The sequence below is a fragment of the Polypterus senegalus genome, chromosome 15, assembly GCF_016835505.1.
Source record: "Polypterus senegalus isolate Bchr_013 chromosome 15, ASM1683550v1, whole genome shotgun sequence".
Taxonomy (NCBI): domain Eukaryota; kingdom Metazoa; phylum Chordata; class Cladistia; order Polypteriformes; family Polypteridae; genus Polypterus; species Polypterus senegalus.
This window is the reverse complement of record NC_053168.1, coordinates 46,605,646-46,626,813: the sequence shown is the minus strand read 5'-3', so window position 1 is coordinate 46,626,813 and position 21,168 is coordinate 46,605,646. Positions and strand designations below refer to the sequence as shown.

The 21,168-nt window shown below is 40.9% G+C and overlaps 1 protein-coding gene across 1 annotated transcript in view; it reads left to right on the top strand.

Moving 5' to 3' along the window:
• btd (biotinidase) overlaps positions 1 to 20,862 on the top strand; it is a 31,726-nt gene extending 10,864 nt beyond the window's left edge. The window contains exons 2-4 of the mRNA XM_039736363.1: positions 6,384 to 6,615; positions 12,481 to 12,630; positions 19,008 to 20,862. Of these exons, the coding sequence (XP_039592297.1) occupies positions 6,397 to 6,615; positions 12,481 to 12,630; positions 19,008 to 20,174 (1,536 nt within the window). The 5' untranslated portion in view covers positions 6,384 to 6,396 and the 3' untranslated portion in view covers positions 20,175 to 20,862. The remainder of the gene's footprint in view (positions 1 to 6,383; positions 6,616 to 12,480; positions 12,631 to 19,007) is intronic.
• Positions 20,863 to 21,168: the final 306 nt, after the last annotated feature.

The following is a 21,168-nucleotide window of genomic DNA, read 5'->3' as shown; positions in this document are numbered from 1 at the left end:
CAAACCACATCTTTATTTGCCCTTTTCATGCATAGTATTCCCAATATTTATTTTCTCTGCATTTTGTATTTTATACATTATTGCTCCATTCTTAAGCATAAAATACATTTGGGTGGTGTGGCAGAGCATTGGTTAAACCTAAGGCCTTGCAGCCAGCACAAGAAGACTGGGTTCAGATCTCAGCTTTGTCACTTTCATAGTTTTCTTTATAAGCTCTGCGTTTGGATAAGTGGGTTCAGTAAACAGATAGACATCCAACCATCCATTCATTATGCAACCTGCCATATCCTAACTACAGGGTTACGGGGTCTTCTGGAGCCAGTCCCAGCTAACAGGGAAGGCACACACACACATACATACACAAATACACACACCAAGCACACACTAGGGACAATTTAGAATTGCCAGTGCACCTAACCTGCATGTCTTTGGACTGTGAGAGGAACAGACATGGGGAGAACATGCAAACTCCATGCAGGGAGGACCCGAGAAGCGAACCCAGTTCTCCTAACTGCGAGGCAGCAGCGCTACCCACTGCGCCACCGTGCCGCCCCAACAGATAGACATGAATAGCTAAAATGAAGGTGAGATATTGTATTATTTTTTTCATTTAAATGAAATAAGCAATCCCTTGATTTCACCATCTTCGCATACGTCACTAAAAATATGCTATTGTACAGTGAATATTGAACTGGTCTGAAGGTTAGATTATAAATTGTACTCATGAAAATGGAGTAGCAGATTGTAATATGTGAGCAGTTTGAGGAGAAAAAGTTAAATATTGCACATAGCTGGTCTGATAACCTAAAACTAAATCAAACACCATTGTCCCGTGGACTTAATACTCAGTGCCATATGAACTTCCATTTACTGCTGAACAAGGTCCCCTTCCTTGACTTGTCCTGAAAACATCAAATTATAGCAGCCAATAACAGAAATATAGTCTATGAAGATTTGTTGTTCTTATTTATTAATTCTCAATTAATTCTCAAAAAAAATCCTCATTAAAATTTTTTGTGCACTTTAATGACTGAAATGTTAATAAAAAGTCTTAATTACAGTTATTTTGCCATACATAAGATTATTGATCTGAACTAGGCACAATTTTCCTGGAAAATAGCAGCAAGTGAATTGCGTCATACTTTAATATTTCTACATCTAAAAGGCAGCTGCCCTTATTAATCTTCTCAAAAATCATCAATGGTTGAATGATCTTTATACATTTCTTGTGTGGGTGGGCATAATTATCCAGTACTTATTCAGATTTTATTCAGTGTGAGTCATAATATTTTACCTTGCTTCCTACATCTCCTGGGTTATCATCAGTTTTAATGAACATTATGTTTCTGTTTGGCATCCCTGTGTCATTTCTTTATAGAAAATTTGCAAAGTTATGCAAGCAGATTTGAATGACGTTATCTTGCCATCTAATGACCTACCATATGTGTATAAATAAGTTATTCATTTTAATAAAGCAAACAAAATGTATAGCTCAGGGGAATTAAATTGAGTTTTAAGAATGCAAAGAAAGAAGTAAATATACATTGCATAGCATAAGGGCCAATGAAATATAATGATGAATAATGTTGATGATAAATTAGAAGACTATACAGTAAAAGTAAGATTGAGAAGAATGCAGTATAGAAGTTTTTGGACCTCCGATTACATTTCAGCGTTTGGAGTAATGAGAAGTGCCTGAAGAAGGTTTCCTGAGTTGCCTCGAAAGCTTGCATATCTTTTTAGTTAGCCAATAAAAGGGGTCATTTTGCTTGTCTTCACATTGCATCCATAATAGCTAACATGGCACAACACCCTACCACTGCAGCATTTGAGGTGAAGGAATTCTATAAACATACTAAATGGGAGTTTTATAGAGAGGAGCGCCACCAAGTAGAAAGAGCATTAACCTGAAACAGTGAAATTCGGTTCATTCTTGTACAAAGTCCTCCAAATGAAAAGTCTAGTGTTTGGCACACATTTAGAGATGCATAGTAGTTACAATAAAAAACAGAATGATATTCCACAGACCACTTGCAGCGTCATCACTGGTACAGAATTTACAAATAGGCATAGATTTTTTTTTTTTTAAATAACTGAGCCTTAATTGTTACAGTAAAAAAGATTACTGTGTTACACTGAGGTCAACTAACAGTGTGGAAGAGGAAAACAAAATTCTAGTCTACACATACTGCTTCTCCCATACAGTGAAAGTGGTCTCAGGTTCGGCTTATCGCTAGTTTTGACACATCCGGTTTAATGTCCTCTTTAGCATCTGATCAGTTAGAATACTGGCTTTGGGGAATCTGTGAGTTTACTTGTATTAATGAATATATTTTAGTTTGAAAACAATTATTCTTGAAATAATATTCTGGCTAGCTACAGAACATAAAGTGGAATGCATTTGATTGGACTTTATGATTCAGTTGACAGCTTTATGCATTACGCAGATTTTTCTTTAATTTCTTTTCTAACAGACACTAATTATTGGGGGCTAGGTCCACAAGCACATGAAATATACTTTTTCCTGCCACATTTAATTTCCATTTTTGGCTAGCACTCTTTAAGAATTTGATCTTAATAGTTAATTCTACTGATAAAAGGATCAGACTGCCCCGGATTTCAAATCACTTGGTCGGTTGCTTTTCCATTATCCTTTAAAATAGGAAACAAATGGCTGAGATCATGGACAGTGCATTGTGATTACATTCTTGTTACACAGTGCAGTCTCATTTCACACTGGCTTTCTTCAGCCAAGTCCTGTGAACTTCACCTCTTCAGGGAGGAAGACTGCAGGTGGTGCCCTCCAGGGCTCCCTGTGTCACAACTCCTGCTGAAGGCAATGGCAGGAGCAAATGCAGTTGGAGAAAGTCCCAAGTAGGTAAGTAAAAGACGGGGGAAACGCACTTGTTCATGCAGAGGTGAAGCTAAGAGAGACCTTTGAGAAAACTTCAGCCTGCACCCTCACAGCTACTAACACTCTAGCAATGGGCAAAAGGGACACCATCTTCACCAGCTGTTCATAAGTTAATACATGTTCATAAATTATGAGTACAGCTCTGTTCCTTTAAGGGCCGATAGCTCCCTAGTTGGAATAAGTTATTTTGTAATTGCGGCATTTTAAGTAACCGAAAACTATATAGATATGATATTAAAAGTTGATACCTCTCCCATAGTGATAAAAAAAAAAGCGGTAAAAATCACATAAGAGAAAATAACTTTGCTTTCTTTACTGATGATGTACGCGGCATTACAGACGAAGGAAGCCATAGCAAGACAATTACCCAGGTGGGAACTCAGTGTATACAGTCTGCCATTTTTCATCACTGCACTGGAAGGCTTTTCAGGACAGATGACAATATCACCCCTCCGTCTGTCGGCTTCAAAGTATTTGGCTGATGTCCAAGTCTTTTATACTGGTTCCTCCACGTGCAGGCGCCCACGTCGGCAAATACTGTAGTCCATTTCCAAACAAGGAAAGAGGATTTTGTGCCGACAAAATACTATACACCTGTCTTTAGGCTGACTATACATTCCTCCTGCTGTCTTTGTCTACCTTGTCCTATGCTTGGCCCAGCAATTCTAAATGCTGAGAGCCCCTGTGTGCTAACTTTGACTTGGCCTGTACATGTGAGTGGATTTATAAAATACTTTTTGTACAGAGCACAATGACATTAAACTTTTGTATTCTGATTACAAGCTCTTCATCCTGCTCGGGTAAATGGGACCTCTCCGAGACAATCCTTGGTGATCTCCTGATTAGCGGCTCCACTCTCAGGGAACCAGTCTGAAAGCACTTCCTTGCATGGCATAGCAGGACAGGGGACTGGGGTTAAAACACTTACTTTTATTACACGCAAACAATAAGTCTGAAATGTTTAAAGCCTTAAATAAGATGTATTACACAGAGGTGCTGTCTTTTTCAAATATTCAGCATAGTTTACTAAAAGATTAGCATAAATGACTCTTCATCCCTAATTTTAGTAGGTGTCAAGCTTCTTGAGTGATGAGGTCTCTAATTCTTTAAAGTCCTCTTTTATCTCTCTGCAAACACTTAACAGAAAAATATATATTGCTCTTCTCAGTAACATAAGCCTTGTTCTTCTCCAAGGCTCTGTCCTCTGCTTTCTGACTACTGTGCCATAAAGACAGTCTTTTTTATATAATTTAATATTAGTCATGTAAGAGAGTTTAAATTAATTGACTTGTATATGTGATATTCAATTGGTATGGTAATAAAATGTTGTTTTGACATGTAAAGTGACGGCCAATATGAGTTCTCCGTCACATGCATATGCATTTTAGCCTAGTTTTCAGGACATGTTCCTCTTAATAATAATAATTTTATTTTTACTGCTCCTTTACTGTGCCCATGCTCCTCTTGTTTTAACTAGCAACCTGTAAGCAATCAGTGTCTTAAGGGTAGGACCATGTGGCCCAATCGATTTTTGGATTTCCACTGACAGTGACACTGCTTATTCCTGCTGTTTATAGTTACTCTGCTAGAGATTTTTCTGCTTGAGTTCCTCATAAACTGCAAGGTGTTAACGTTATTTACCTCAACTTAAAGGGATTTTTTTTCTCAAATATCCCTTTAAAGCCCAACACTTAAGCTGTCAAATTGAACTGTTTTGTTTGCTTCAATAAGAATATACAGCATCAGAAACTAGACAGGGCAGCGCCTTCATTTTATTTTTTTACCGTTGTTTTCATCACGAACATTAATTTCCAGAAACAACATTCACTCATTTCCCAGGTTGTTTGTACATTGAAGCATCTTAAAGTACTTAACCAGCCTATTTTAAAAGCAATTGCATAATCTTATTAAAGAAAATAGAACAAAAAAAGTGAATTACGTTTTTAATTCTGTAAAAATGTAAAGAATGGTAGGTACTTGTTTTTGCTGTTGAGTTCAGAAAGAGGAACACCCAAAATGTTGTATTTCAAACCTTCCTTTCATTTTAAGGTGTGGAAATAATCTTTACCTATTTGCGTTTTTGTAGATGCATGTGGGCTCCAAACGTTTCCAAACTCCCACCTACTCTGCCAGTTTGTTTTATATTCATTCACCATTCAAAGAAAACTTGTAAAATTTGACAAAATAAAGTCAACAGACATCCAGTATCGCCATGCTGTTGGAATTCGTAAAGTCTGCATGTTATCCTAGTTATCATCTCCCACCATTACCATTGCCTTTCTACAGTATGGGCTTATTGCATGCTTTCCATGTTGTGTTTTTAATTTTGTTATAGGATGTTGATTTTCATTGATACTTTCTGTGAATTGTACTGTAATCTGAGCCTAGGTATGTGTCTGCTGTAAAATGTATGCGATTCCTATGAATACTCTGTTTATGAAGCCACTGGCTAAGTCAAAACTCTTTCAACTGTTTAAGGGAAGTATTCATGAAATGATTATGAACTAAAACGTGTAGGCCAATTTTGAAAAGTGCAATTTATTTTGTTGCTGCCAATTTACCAGAATATTAAAGTTTTACATAAAAAAGGTCCAATATATTTAAGGTGAGCTTAAATAAAATGAAAGGGAAATCAAATTGAAATATCTTAGGAACATTGTGTCTGTTGTCAAGGATGCCAGGGGCAATGACACAGTCGGGACTCCTTGAGGATCCGGAAGTGGGCGTGCGCCCATCTGGGATCACGTGGGGGCCGCCACCCTGGTTGCTTTGGGGGCCACGGGTTGGGGGCTTGGAAGCCCAACCCTGTAGGGGCCCGTGGTCACTGCCAGGGGGCGCCCCGGTGCCTTGGGAGCCCTGGACCTCAGCACTTCCGCCACACCAGGAAGTGCTGGGGGGAAGAGGAGCAAGAACACCCGGAGGACTTCCGGCTACACAGTTGGTGCTTCCGCCACACAGGGGTGTGTCGGCGGAAGCTCCTCGGGAAGCACCTGGAGTCCATCCGGGCGTGCATAAAAGGAGCCGCCTCCCTCCAGTCGATAGCAAGAGTCGGGTGGAAGTGGACGGAGCTCAGAGGAGAGGAGTGGAGGCGGTCTGGGGACTGATTGGGGTGATTGGTGCTGCGGCACTGGGTAGTGCACTTTACTAATATTGTAAATATTGTAAATAAACACTTGTGTGGTGAAACAACATGTCTGCCTGTCTGTGTCCGGGCTGTACCCCACACTGTTCAAGGTTGGTTCCTGTCTTGTTCCCAGTGTTGCTTGCCGTGCACCCTTAAAGTTGGTGACATATGGATGAGTATCTTTATAATACATTCAGGTAAAAAGTTAAGTAAGGTTATATTTTTATAACCAATTATCTGTAATATATGGAGACTAAATGCAACAACGGTAAATTAAATCAAACCTTGGTGAAAGTTGTTTGTAACCCTCTACTTATAATGCTATGTTTTTTTTTTCCCCCCCAGTTACTTTTTTGGAATGGATTGGAAAATCTTGGCCTACTCTGTAGGCTTTTATGTTTGTCATGTTGTAGTTTCATCTTTGCACCGTAGAGGGTACTATACAGCTGCAGTTTATGAACATCAGGTAATACTGAATCCCGATCCCAGTGTTCCTTTAAGCCGCCAGTCTGCACTGCAGCATATGAAGAAAAATCTTGACATATATGAAGAGCAGGTAGCCTTAGCAGCTAAGAAGGTAAGCTTAAGCATTTTAAACATATATATTTATTGAGAATAAAAAAGTATTTGATTTTCCTCTGACTTCACGATAAATTATTAAAAAGAAATTTTTGTTACTGTTAAGATGCAGTTATTCTCATTTAAAAAAATATAACAGTTATAACTACTGAAAGAAGTAGTTGGTATGTGCACAGCAAAATGGTGCTAGCCAGAAGTAGTAGTCCATTACCAATGAAAAAGAGCTCTGGATACGTGTATGGCCTAATATACAGACGTTTATGTTTGTATGTCTGATGCTCTCATGTTTGGCGTGTAACTTGATCTGCAAAGCAGGACTTGCACACCAAAAAGACAGCCCAAGGACTCCATGATTTGTACAAACAGTCAGGTGGGCTTGACAGGCACAGAATTTTTGGCTGTCAGTGTGATGGATGGTCACATATGGCACATTTGTAGCAGTGACACTGCACTGCTGTTGATGACTGCAAGATTGATCTTATACCTCGTGTGCCAGGAAAAGCACAGTGCCCATGGTACTGTTTTCACCGTCTACAGAGGGGGTATTGCTCCCTTCCTCAATGGCTGAGAGCAGCTTGGACTATGATAGGCTGATACCATGCTGTGAGTGGGACCTTGCTGATAACATCAGTATTTTGCTATTTTCTGTTATTGTGCATTCATTCAGTCTGGAGTCGGGCTTGAGATGTTGACTCTGGCCAACTTTGTCTAATAGCATACCACCAAAAACACTGTGTTGTCATGATGTGGCACACCATCATCTATAATAGCCCTGTTTGTTACAGTTCAGTTGACCCCACAGTGCTTCATCTCTCATTGTAGGCAAAATACCATTGTGTGACTTTTTGTGTTATTTTTTCCCTGAGTTCTGTGCTACTCTTTCTCACTGACATCACTACCTTTCTGGGTCTCCAATAGAGCATATCTACAAAACTCTGAAATACTGTATAAACTAAAGTCTGCTCTACACACTCATAGCCTCCTTGGAGGAGCAGTTGTGTAATTTTGATAGTATAAACCACAGGATGTGTGACTCCATGTCATGAGGCAGAGCTTCTTATACAGTTGTGCTTGAAAGTTTGTGAACCCTTTAGAATCTATATATATAATTCACTAAGGCAAGACAACCATGGAAAGCACGGAAGGGCGTGGATTCACTAAGCGCCGACAAGTGAGACACCTATGGCGCATGCAGGAAGGAGCCACGCCCACCAACTCCAAGACCATTGGATACGACGACAACTCGCAGAGCCACGCCCACCAACTCGGACGTGACGACACAGAAAAACCGGCGTCATTTATATTCGTCTGTCGTAGAGGTCACATGCAGCTCCGACCCACGTTGACTATTAATAGAGGCATGTTTCGCGGAGGTGAATCGCCATATGCGGCGTGTAAAACTGTTTGCGAGGGGTATCCCATGGGATCCTTAAAACGTTCCTTTACAACTGAGGTTAAAACACAATGAAGTGAGCAGTCTTTAAAAAACGAGTTTTCGGTTACGACGCATGACCGCGTGCACTATAGCAAACTGTTTTGCACGCTACATACAGCAATTCGCATCCGCGACAAAACATGCGTCTTCTTAGATACTCCTGCACTTTGTACACACCCCCTTCCCACCGTGGTCGGGTGTCTTGGTGGATTATATATAGAAAGGCAGCCAAAACCACACAGAGCAATGAAAAGTCTACGTGAGTCACAGGTGCATCTGGACTGTACAAAGACTCGAGTGACGAGTTGGAGGTGGGCACATGAGCAGGCAGTGTATACTGAACGAGAAACCAGCAGACTAGCATGACGGAGGGAGCAGAGTGGATGTTCTTCTCCTCTCCTCCCCTTCCACCCTGAGCGCCGCACGGACGATTGTGTGTTGGTTCATTCCGTGCATTGGTTAAAACCCAATGAAGGAAGCAGTCTTTAAAAACCAATAAGCCCTGTGCCTCTGTTTCATTACCGTCTCACCTGCTTCACCAATGCAGGCCCCGCAACAGGCAGCCAACCAGGTAACCAAAGTCTTTGGGTTCAGGGGGGAGTATGGTTACAAAGCTGAAACTTAAAGGAATTGACGGAAGGGCACCACCAGGTGTGTAGCCTTTCACTTCATTTGACTCAACGCATGAAACCTCAACAGGCCCGGACACGGACAGGATTGACAGATTGATAACTCTTTCTCGATTCTGTGGGTGGTGGTGCATGGCAGTTCTTAGTTGGTGGAGCGATTTGGCTGGTTATTTCCGAAAACGAACGAGACTCCCGCCTGCTAAATAGTTATACGACCCAACAGCGGTCGACGTCCAAATTCTTAGAGGGACAAGTGGCTCTCAGCCACATGAGATTGAGCATTAACAGGTCTGTGATGCACTTGTATGTCCGGTACTGCACGCGCGCTACACTGAATGGATCAACGTGTGTCTACCCGGCGCGGGGAGGCCGTTGAACCCCATTCGTGATGGAAACCGTGGCTTCCAATTGTTCCCCACGAACGAGAAATTCCCAGTACGTGCGAGTCATACGCTCGCACTGATTACGTCCCTGCCCTTTGTAAAGCCCCCCATGGTCGGGCGACTTGGTGGATTATATATAAAAAAGCAGCCGAAACCGCAAAGAACAATGAAAAATCAACGTGGAAACTGACTGAGGCGGTGTTTGGAAAATTAACAGTCAACGTGACTCACAGGTGCGTGTGGACTGTACACAGACGAAAGCGACTCAGGTAGGGAGTTGGGGGCGGGCACATAAGCGGGCAGTGCGTACTAAACGAGCGCCGCTCAACCCCGTCCTTCGCTTTGGAAGGAGAAAGCGCAACGGCGCTCCACCGGTTTTCAGTCACGGACAATTGTATGTTGGTTCGTATTGTGCATTGTTGCAATGTTACATTTCTTGGTGGTTTATTAAATTACGGATTTTTCAAATTTTTATTTTTTCCTCTGTGCTTAAAAATCATTTAAAAAGCGGCCTGATTATGCGGCGTATGCTACGCCGCGGGTTGGCTAGTTTTCTATATTTCTGCATAAATATGACCTAAAAAAAATCATCAGATTTTCACTCAAGTCCTAAAAGTAAAGAGAAACCAGTTAAACAAATTAGACAAAAATATTATACTTGGTCATTTATTTATTAAGGAAAATGATTGAATATTACGTATTTGTGAGTGGCAAAACTATGTGAACCTTTGCTTTCAGTATCTTGTGAGACCCCCCTTTGCAGCAATAACTGCAACTAAACGTTTCTGGTAACTTTTGATCATTCCTACACACTGGCTTGGAGGAATTTCAGCCCATTCCTCCGTACAGAACAGCTTCAACTCTGGGATGTTGGTGGGTTTCCTCACATTAACTGCTTGCTTCAGGTCCTTCCATAACATTTCGATTGGATTAAGGTCAGGACTTTGACTTGGCCATTCCAAACATTAACTATTCTTTTTAACCATTGTTTGGTAGAACGACTTGTGTGCTTAGGGTCGTTGTCTTGCTGCATGACCCACCTTCTCTTGAGATTCAGTTCATGGACAGATGTCCTGACATTTTCTTTTAGAATTCTCTGATATAATTCAGAATTCATTGTTCCATCAATGAAGGCAAGCCGTCCTGGCCCAGATGCAGCAAAACAGGCCCAAACCATGATACTACCACCACCATGTTTCACAGATGGGATAAGGTTCTTATGCTGGAATGCAGTGTTTTCCTTTCTTCAAACATAACACTTTTCATTTAAACCAAAACGTTCTATTTTTGTCTCATCCGGCCACAAAACATTCTTCCAATAGCCTTCTGGTTTGTCCACATGATCTTTAGCAAACTTCAGATGAGCAGCAATTTTTTTTTGGAGAGCAGTGGCTTTCTCCTTGCAATCCATTTGTACACAATCTGTCTGACTGTGGATTGGTGGAGTTCAAACTCTTTAGAGATGGTTTTGTAACCTTTTCCAGCCTGAGGAGCATCAACAACTCTTTTTCTGAGGTCCTCAGAAATCTCCTTTGTTCGTGCCATGATACACATCCATAAACATGTGTTGTGAAGAGCAGACTTTAATAGATCCCTGATAACACAGGGTGCCCACTCACACCTGATTGTCATCCCATTGATTGAAAACACCTGACTTGAATTTCAAACTATCTGCTAATCCTAGAGGTTCACATACTTTTCCCACTCACAAATATGTAATATTCAATCATTTTCCTCATTAAATAAATGACCAAGTATAATATTTTTCTCTCATTTGTTTAACTGATTTCTCTTTATCTACTTTTAGGACTTGAGTGAAAATCTGATGATGTTTTAGGTCATATTTATGCAGAAATATAGAAAATTCTAAAGGGTTCATAAGCACAACTGTATAGCCAATGAGGAACATTTACTTTGTAGATGTACTCTGACTTTGGAATTTTTTTTTACTCGTGTTCATTGGCCTGCTTGCCAGTTTTCATGTATACTGGACTACTGCTTCTGATGCATATCTTTTTCCTGACTTTATTTATTTACTTTGAATGTGAAATTACAATATTCATCTGTGGTATAGTTTTCTGAATTCTTTCAAAAATTCTTTAATTTTTTTCATTTTGTCATTATGGACTATTAAGTGTAGATTGATAGGCACCAATTGCAAATGTATCCATTTAAAATTAAATCTACAACACAATAAAGTGTGAAGAAAGGAGGGTGAATAATTTCCGAATCCACTGTGTACATAATACAATGAAAATCGTAGCTGAATGTCTCTGACAGGCTGTAACAGACAAAGAGCACAAACACAGACAGCAATTACAACATAACAAGAAATGTTCATGCACATAATCGGGTCATATGAATAAAAACAGTGAGTGAATTTAGTAGTACGTGTACTAATGGCCCAGTAGGTATGCTCTGTGTTATATACTCTGTGCAACTTAGAGGAAAAAGCCATCCTAGAGTGCTTAAGGAAGTTAGTAAGTTCATATTGTAGGAAAGTTTTGTGCTGTTTTATTTAAAAAAAAAAAAAAAAAACGTGATTTTCACTGATTCATATAAATATCGGTCAGTAAGATTAACTCGTCCAAATCAAGTGCGTTAGTGAACAGTCATTACAGGTTTAGAGAGTGGAGATCTGAATAGAATTCAGACTTGGTCAGACTAGTGGCAAGTGAAATTTAATGTTAATGAGTATTACATGTTAGAAGGAAACATGTTAGATTTGAATACACGTTGGAAGGTCTGACACTTGAAACAATGAGAACCTGTAGATTTGTAATGTGTACTTTAATTTTGGGTACTTATGCACGCATCTCCAAAAGTAGTCCTAGGTGTCTTCATTTCTAAAGGGTGGCTGTAAAATGAGACCATCGACCAGTTGTTTTGACACAAGGGTGTGATATTCTGTATGTATTTTACATTGAAAATAAAATTTAAGGGGTGACAGCTGAGGGAGAAATCTGCATACTGCAGCACACACTTGACACTTGGTTGAACAGATGCTCCTTCATGTTTAGGGAATGAAACCTTTATGTGTTTAACAAAATGCAACACATAATGTGGGCTGTCAGTGACTGTTGCAATACTGTTTGTCCACTTTAATGTAAATATGCAGTAAGTGTCAAATCTCTTTATGATTCCTGGCATGTAAGAGGTTAATGAAATTCTACAGTGTGAATTGTTTGATGATCTCAGCATTTTCTGTGCGTAATGCTAAGAGAATGTATATAATTAAGAGTATTAAAGTGCATATTGCAAACCATCAGTCTTGACATTTTGTCAAAATATTCATGTCTAAAAGCATTTTTACCACACATCATTGTTCTAAAGTTAAATTATACACTTGTCTTCTTTCAGTTACTCTGCTTCATACATTCATGCTTAGCCAGTAACTGCCTGTTTGTTTCCACAAGGGAGCTCAGTTGATTGTGTTTCCAGAGGATGGTATCCATGGCTTCAACTTCACAAGGCAGTCTATTGAGCCGTATCTGGAGTGGATACCAGACCCTAAATCTATCAAGTGGAGTCCATGTGCGAACCCTGGCAGGTTTCCCAACACAGAGGTAAAAGAAAATGGTGTCATTTACAGCTCATTTTTTCTCTTTTCTCTTTTGTCTTTTTCAAAACAAAGGTAGATGAGAGATTTTAATCTGCCCATTATTTAACTGGAAGGGATATATATATATATATATATATATATATATATATATATATATACAGTGTGTATGTATATATATATATATATGTGTGTGTATATATATGTATATATATATATGTATATATATATATATATATGTGTGTATACAGAGGTGTGAAAACTATTTGCCCCTTCCTGATTTCTTATTCTTTTGCATGTTTGTCACACAAAATGTTTCTGATCATCAAACACATTTAACCATTAGTCAAATATAACACAAGTAAACACAAAATGCAGTTTTTAAATGATGGTTTTATTATTTAGGGAGAAAAAATCCAAACCTACATGGCCCTTTGTGAAAAGTAATTGCCCCTTGTTAAAAATAACCTAACTGTGGTGTATCACACCTGAGTTCAATTTCGTAGCCACCCCAGGCCTGATTACTGCCACACCTGTTTCAATCAAGAAATCACTTAAATAGGAGCTGCCTGACACAGAGAAGTAGACCAAAAGCACCTCAAAAGCTAGACATCATGCCAAGATCCAAAGAAATTCAGGAACAAATGAGAACAGAAGTAATTGAGATCTATCAGTCTGGTAAAGGTTATAAAGCCATTTCTAAAGCTTTGGGACTCCAGCGAACCACAGTGAGCGCCATTATCCACAAATGGCAAAAACATGGAATAGCGGTGAACCTTCCCAGGAGTGGCCGGCCGACGAAAATTATCCCAAGAGTGCAGAGACGACTCATCCGAGAGGTCACAAAAGACCCCAGGACAACGTCTAAAGAACTGCAGGCCTCACTTGCCTCAATTAAGGTCAGTGTTCACGACTCCACCATAAGAAAGAGACTGGGCAAAACGGCCTGCATGGCAGATTTCCAAGACGCAAACCACTGTTAAGCAAAAGAACATTAGGGCTCGTCTCAATTTTGCTAAGAAACATCTCAATGATTGCCAAGACTTTTGGGAAAATACCTTGTGGACTGATGAGACAAAAGTTTAACTTTTTGGAAGGCAAATGTCCCGTTACATCTGGCGTAAAAGGAACACAGCATTTCAGAAAAAGAACATCATACCAACAGTAAAATATGGTGGTGGTAGTGTGATGGTCTGGGGTTGTTTTGCTGCTTCAGGACCTGGAAGGCTTGCTGTGATAGATGGAACCATGAATTCTACTGTCTACCAAAAATCCTGAAGGAGAATGTCCGCCATCTGTTCGTCAACTCAAGCTGAAGCGATCTTGGGTGCTGCAACAGGACAATGACACAAAACACACCAGCAAATCCACCTCTGAATGGCTGAAGAAAAACAAAATGAAGACTTTGGAGTGGCCTAGTCAAAGTCCTGACCTGAATCCGATTTGAGATGCTATGGCATGACCTTAAAAAGGCGGTTCATGCTAGAAAACCCTCAAATAAAGCTGAATTACAACAATTCTGCAAAGATGAGTGGGCCAAAATTCCTCCAGAGTGCTGTAAAAGACTCATTGCAAGTTATCGCAAATGCTTGATTGCAGTTATTGCTGCTAAGGGTGGCCCAACCAGTTATTAGGTTCAGGGGCAATTACTTTTTCACACAGGGCCATGTAGGTTTGGATTTTTTTTCTCCCTAAATAATAAAAACCATAATTTAAAAACTGCATTTTGTGTTTACTTCTGTTATATTTGACTAATGGTTAAATGTGTTTGATGATCAGAAACATTTTGTGTGACAAACATGCAAAAGAATAAGAAATCAGGAAGGGGGCAAAAAGTTTTTCACACTGTGTATATATATAGTTAATTTAAAATCACATGTACCTTCAGTCAATCATAATGTATTGTAACCTAACCTAACATTCTAAAACCCATCAAATCCTGGCATTACTGGGTACAAGGCAGTAAATAGCCCTGGCCAGTATGCCAGTCCATTGCAGGGTCCAGTTTTGCATAGTCCCACACTCGCACAGTAAGACCTGACTTGTTTTTGAGAGCTCTACTTTTGAAACGTGGTAGAAAGCGGTCACCCAGTAAATCATTCGCTGTATCTGAATGGAAAAGAAGTGGCAGTACCTGGACCAGCAAAACACTTGCCTTTGCACAATTCTGTGGCTAATGAAGATTATTCCCAGTGGATAACATTACGAATTGTTTTCATTGAGTTAAACTGCATGAACAAAAACACTAGAAGAGATGACAAAAATGAACTCATATCCTCCTTGATTATACATTGCATGGTATTTCCACCAAAGTAAAATCCGAAGTACAAATGGTTAAAAGCACATGAAAACAGTACACAAGGAGAAAGTGAACATTTTCATTCATTTTTCATATCCCCAGTATGGACATTCTCAGCAGCACTGGGCACAAGACATCAGTCAACATGTGAGGTTGCAGGTTTGTTGCGTTACATACACGTACTTCGATCCTCACTCGTGCGTTGCTTTAGGATGAAATCAGAATAATTTGTGAAACGCACACACACACAAACAAGGGCAGACTGTTTAAACACTACCCTAACAGCAAGTATACTGGGACTGAACTCGGACCACTGGAGTGGTCAGGTAGTTTAGTTACCTACTGCACCATCTTGTCTCCTGTTAGTGACATTAGTTCAGCTTAAACTGCTTTTTTCCCAACTGGACATGAACAATGAGCTGTGGTCCAGTGCCCTGGCCGTGCAGGTCACCCTTGGTTATAGAGTTATTGTTACCAGCATGTTTACAGTAATTATCTAAAGCTCTTAAATCACCAAAGGTAATGTACACTTTTACATGTATTTGATAGATTTAGACATCATTTGAGTAAATATACCTTAATATTTTAAGATGATATAATTTCCATTTCTTTAAAAACATGCCGGGATATGAACTTTGAAAGTAAAATATGCATTGATTTCATTTCTTGCGATAATTTGAAATGGAGCAGACTTGGTGTTACCTTGTTGTTCATATTCATATGCTTAAACAGAAGAACACATATCCGTTGTCCAGAAAGGCTTTATGTCACATTGTTTAACAGAGAAAGACGTTTTAAACCATTACATTTTTCGGTATGATAAATGGAGAGGAGTTTACATTTTTAAAGTAAGTAAAGCATCGTATTCAGTTGTGCCATACTGCACTGTGCGCCCACTCTAGTAGTTATGCCTGCCTGCCTGTTAATGCAAATACAGTATATTGCTACTCCAAAAGGCCAATCATGAGGCCGTAGCTGTCTCTGTAAATATGGTCAAGAGGTTGTTGTTTGACCAAACATGAGAGTGTATTAAAGACACTTGCTCCAAGTGACCGTTGCTGGTGTCACACACGGTGGTTACAACATCTCATTTTATCCCAGGATTTTCTTACACTTCAGCCTGTAGAATTTACATAGCATGGCGTAATAAACACAACGCCTCCAATAAGCAGCAGTTGTGGGGGCGAGAACACCGTGTTGTTGAGCGAGATCAGAGGAGACTCGTTCAACCTAACAACAAGGCCTGAAATACTAAAAAGAACAGGTCTGTGCAGCAGTGGTGCACAAAAGGACATCTGTAAATGTACAGTGCATCACACCTTGAAGTAGGTGGGCCACAGCACCAGAGGAACACATCGAGTTCCACATCTTTCAGCTAAGAACAGGATGATGAGAATACAGTAGGTACATATTCATAAAAAACACGTTGAAGATTAGAAAAATGCCATCTCAACTGACATGTCTTCATTTCCGCTACACAACCTGATTTTAGGACAGACTTTGGTGTAAACCGCAGGGACTCCGCTGGACTAATGGCTAATTGTGCTATTGCCATACTGCTGGAACTCTTTCTTGGTGTACATTATGCTTCGTAATAACTTTTGAGCCTCACTGGAATGTTACAGCATAGCTAAGCATTGTTTGCGGACCACCTTCTTCAATTTGTAGCCACAGTCCCACTTTCTAAATGGCTGCTTCCCGCAGAACAATGCGCCGCGTCACAAAGCTGACAACTTCTCAAGCTGATTCCATAAATACGACACTAACTTGACTTTACTTGATTGAGATCAGGAGACGGGTGTGGGTCATTTGAGTAGAGTGTCTCTGGGATGAGTTGAAACAGCAGGGTGAATGTGTGGCCGAAAAAGCATGGACCGAGATTCCAAAGAAATGTTTGTGGCACTCTGTTGAAGCATTTAAGGTGTTCTAGAGCAGGGCTGGGCAATGTCGGTCCTGGAGGGACGCAGTGGCTGCAGGTTTTCATTCCGAACCAACTGCTTAATTAGAAACCAATCCTTGCCAGTCTCACACCTTATTTAATTTTATTGCTTGTTAGTCTGTAAGGTTCTTCTCTCGTAGATTTTTTTGTTCTCCAAGGATATCATCCAAATGATTTGAAGCCTAAAACAGATCATTTTCAGTCTGTCACATTTTCTATTAGGGCGGCATGGTGGCGCAGTGGGTAGCGCTGCTGCCTCGCAGTATGGAGACATGGGTTTGCTTCCCAGGTCCTCCCTGCGTGGAGTTTGCATGTTCTCCTCGTGTCTGCGTGGGTTTCTTCCCACAGTCCAAAGACATGCAGATTAGGTGCATTGGTGTGACAATATGGGTTCAGCTCCATGCTCTCATCTTGCTTCCGGGAGTCCTTGAACCCGTCACTGTCGGTAATGTTACCGATAAGCTCGGCAGTGAGGCACAACTTAGCACGGGGATGGTTCAAAAGTGCAAAGTGCTTTTATTTAAAAACAACAAACAAAAACAAAGTGTTCAAACAAAGTGCAGTGCATCAAATCTTTAAATAAATAATCCATTAAAACAGACATTAAGTGGAGGTTAAAATCCAGTACAAAAAATTATTTTAAAAACAACAATGAGGTTAAAACAATGCTGGAAACAGTCTCTTTATAAACAAAGCCTGGTTGTCTTCTTTTTACCTGGTGGCTCCCCTCCTTCTCCCATCAGGCTTTGCAACAGGAGATTCGCCCTACCTGCAGCTGACCTTCTTTCCACTCAACTGGTCTGGAGGCTTCCCGATCCCTGGCTTTGGTTCCGATCCCTCCAGACTGAGACTTAGGTTCCCCAACGGCCACTCATTTCTCATGCTGGGGAATCCATCTCCCAAGCCTTCCAACTCCCGCTGCCTTCTCAGCCTTACGCAGCCAGCCATCCTCCTTCCGGTCACTTCCGCTCCTCCATAAAATGCTCAGCGGGAGTGACCACTACCTATGGCACTCAGATGTCGGCCAAACACCTCGCTAGGGCTCACTTTCCAGCTGCCTGCACTCGCTCACTCTTTCTAACACACACCGGCTTTCTCCTCACTGCTTCCTGCTTTCTTTCAGACTCCTGCAACCTCTGTTTCTCTCTTTCTCTTCTTTCTTCACCCTTCATTTCTATTTTTTTCTCTAGCCGCCTCGTGCTTCTATTTATAACAGGGACGTGGCAGCTGTGGCAATTGCAGCTCTCGGGAACAATTACGGATGCGGACGGTTTCTCACCTGTGCACTTAGGTGAGAAATGCCCACATCACGAATTCCCATGGAACCGCTTCGGCCGCACACCACCACGGCCCCTCACTAAGCCACGAGTGCACCAATTATTTATTTTAAAAATGGCCTGTTGACGTGAGCTGTGGACCCGCTATACTACAATTGGTGATCCTAAATCGTCCGTATTGTGTGCTTGGTGTGTGTGTGTGTGTGTGCCCTGCGGTGTGCTGGCGCCCTGCCCGGGGATTTGTTCCTGCCTTGCGCCCTATTCATGCAGGGATTGGCTCCAGCAGACCCCTGTGACCCTGTGCTAGGATATAGCGGGTTGGATGATGACTGACTGACATTTTCTATTACATGTTTTATTAAACCAAATAGTGCATGATGAATCCACACAGGTGAATATGGAAACAAGTTAGATGGAGAACTGCTGGCTGCTTTGTCATTTACATCTTATTGCTAATAAGGAGCCATTAAAACACTGAAGGCAGCTGTTTACGATTGAAATAAGCAATCGAGGGTGGAGAACCTTAACAAGAGAGACCACTAAAATAAAGCATCAAAATGGCACTTAAGCAGTAAGTGCGTCATCAGCAATAATTGACTTCTCATTAAGAAACTGGGCAGGAACAAAAACCTGCAGCCACTGCGGCCCTCCTGGACAGACATTGCCCACCGCTGTTCTAGTGAAGTGGCCACTGAGGAGCGTATGATTCGTAATGTGACATCTACTCAGATGTTCAGCTATACACCTCTAATCAGTTGTGAGCGAGCAGATCAATCCTCCCGTTAGGACGGGTACCTTTGCTCTGTTAATGTGACTTTTTTTTTTTTGCCTGTTTCACACCATTATCTTGTCATTTGTTTCACTGATAGGTTTTGCAACAATTGAGCTGTATGGCAAAAACTAACAGAATTTATCTGGTAGCCAACATGCCGGATTGGCAAGAATGTCTGCCTAGAGACCCCTACTGTCCACCTGATGGAAGGTACCAGTTCAATACGGATGTGGTCTTCAGCGATGACGGCACCATTGTTGCTAGGTACCATAAGCAAAACTTGTACTTTGAAGCAGCCTTCGATACCCCTGTGGATCCTGAGTATGTTTTCTTTGATACGCCTTTTGCTGGCCTCTTTGGCGTATTTACATGTTTTGACATACTTTTCTATGAACCAGCCGTGACCCTAATAGAAAAATTTAAATTGAAACAAATTGTTTATCCGACTGCATGGATGAATCAGCTTCCTCTCTTATCTGCGATTCAAATGCAACGGTCTTTTGCCTCCGCATTTGGACTGAACCTTCTGGCTGCTAATATCCACCAAACTGATTTGGATATGACAGGAAGTGGCATTTACACCCCTTCACTCTCCGTGTATCACCACGACATGGATAGTCATAATGGCAAGCTGCTTGTAGCCACGATTCCTATCATTCCTGACAGTTCAAATGATGCACTCGTAGACAATTGGCATTTGATTTCCTCCAGAACCTTAAATATGGCCAAGACAAACAACTTGCAGTTCTGTAGCAGTGAATCTGAAGCGTGTTCAGGACATTCTCCCAATCAAGTTCCTTTTGTGAAACCTTTCCACGCACTAATGATGTATGATAACTACACCTTCACTCCGCTGCTGGCAGAAGAGGGCAATGTTGCCGTTTGCGACGGCTCATTTTGCTGCCACTTGTCTTACGAGCGGTCCCCTCCATCTCATGAGCTGTATGCACTGGGTGCCTTTAACGGTCTACACGTGGTTCATGGTACTTACTATCTTGAAGTGTGTGCACTTGTCAAATGCCCGGGCTCAGACTGGCATAGCTGTGGTGGAGGGACAGTACATGCGAGCAGCGCTCTAAGTTTTCACTTGTGGGGTAATTTCACCACTCGCTTCATTTTCCCCCAGATATTAGCAAGTGAGATGCAACTCGATATTCCTGATAAAATGGGCTGGGAAAAAGAGAACTTCTTTATGACGAAGAACAACATGTCTGCTGGCCTCATAACAGCTGCACTGTATGGAAGAGTTTATGAAAAGTCCTGAGGTGCACAAAAAAGGTCAAAGGGCTTGACGATAAACCGTAGCTGACAATGTTAGGCACGGCGTCTGAAAAATATTGAGGCTGCATATAGAAATGTATTGTGGTTCTGATTTGTGAGCCGATTAAAAATGATAATGAAATTTATGTGAAAACTGACAAAAGCATTGGCCTCGGTGTCAAATCCTGAAAATTCACAGTTTTAATGTTTGCCTTTGTTAATGTGGGCCAAGTTAGGTGAAATTCTGACTTTTCATATTTTATATCCTTGCAAACAAACCTCAGTCCTGCTAAGTTTTTGAGATGTGACTAAACAAATGAAAATCTGGCTGTATCGACTTTGACCCATGAATCAAAATGGAAAACGGCTCCTTAACCAGTGCAGATGCTGAGTGGTCCCTTAAAACGCATCCCAGCTACTTCTCGATAACACCAACGGGCTTCGGCATGGCAGCTCTTTTAGAATCGCCTTCTTCACAAACTGCTCTACACGGCTCTCTCATGATTGCTTGATGTCTTCACTTGCCCACTGTGGACAATTTTACTTTATTTTCAAGTTGCTCTTCTTTCGTTTTTTTTCTTTCACATAGTGAGTAGCTTGGGATGTGTGTTTTTACAGTCGTATATTAAAAAATTGTTGCTGTGATTACTATACAAAAATCTTAATAAATGGAATTCTTCACTCAAAAATGATATTTTGTTATCCCTTGTAGTTTGTGATGACAGGGGAGAAACATTTCTAATGTCACGTTTTCATAAAGAATGGAGATCTCAAATTTTATGATGCAGTGGGCTTCAACGGGGTCGCCAGTAGTGAAGGATGGCAGACCATATTGGAACATCTAAGAAAAAACTCGAGCGGCATAATCCACTTATCAGTTTTGCAGTCATTTTGCGCTACATTGCTGTGAATTAATTACGTATGAAAAGTCCGAGTAGTGCAGTGGTCACCAAGTGTGTTCAGAAGGGTTGGAGCTTTTGAATCGAACAGAGGACTCG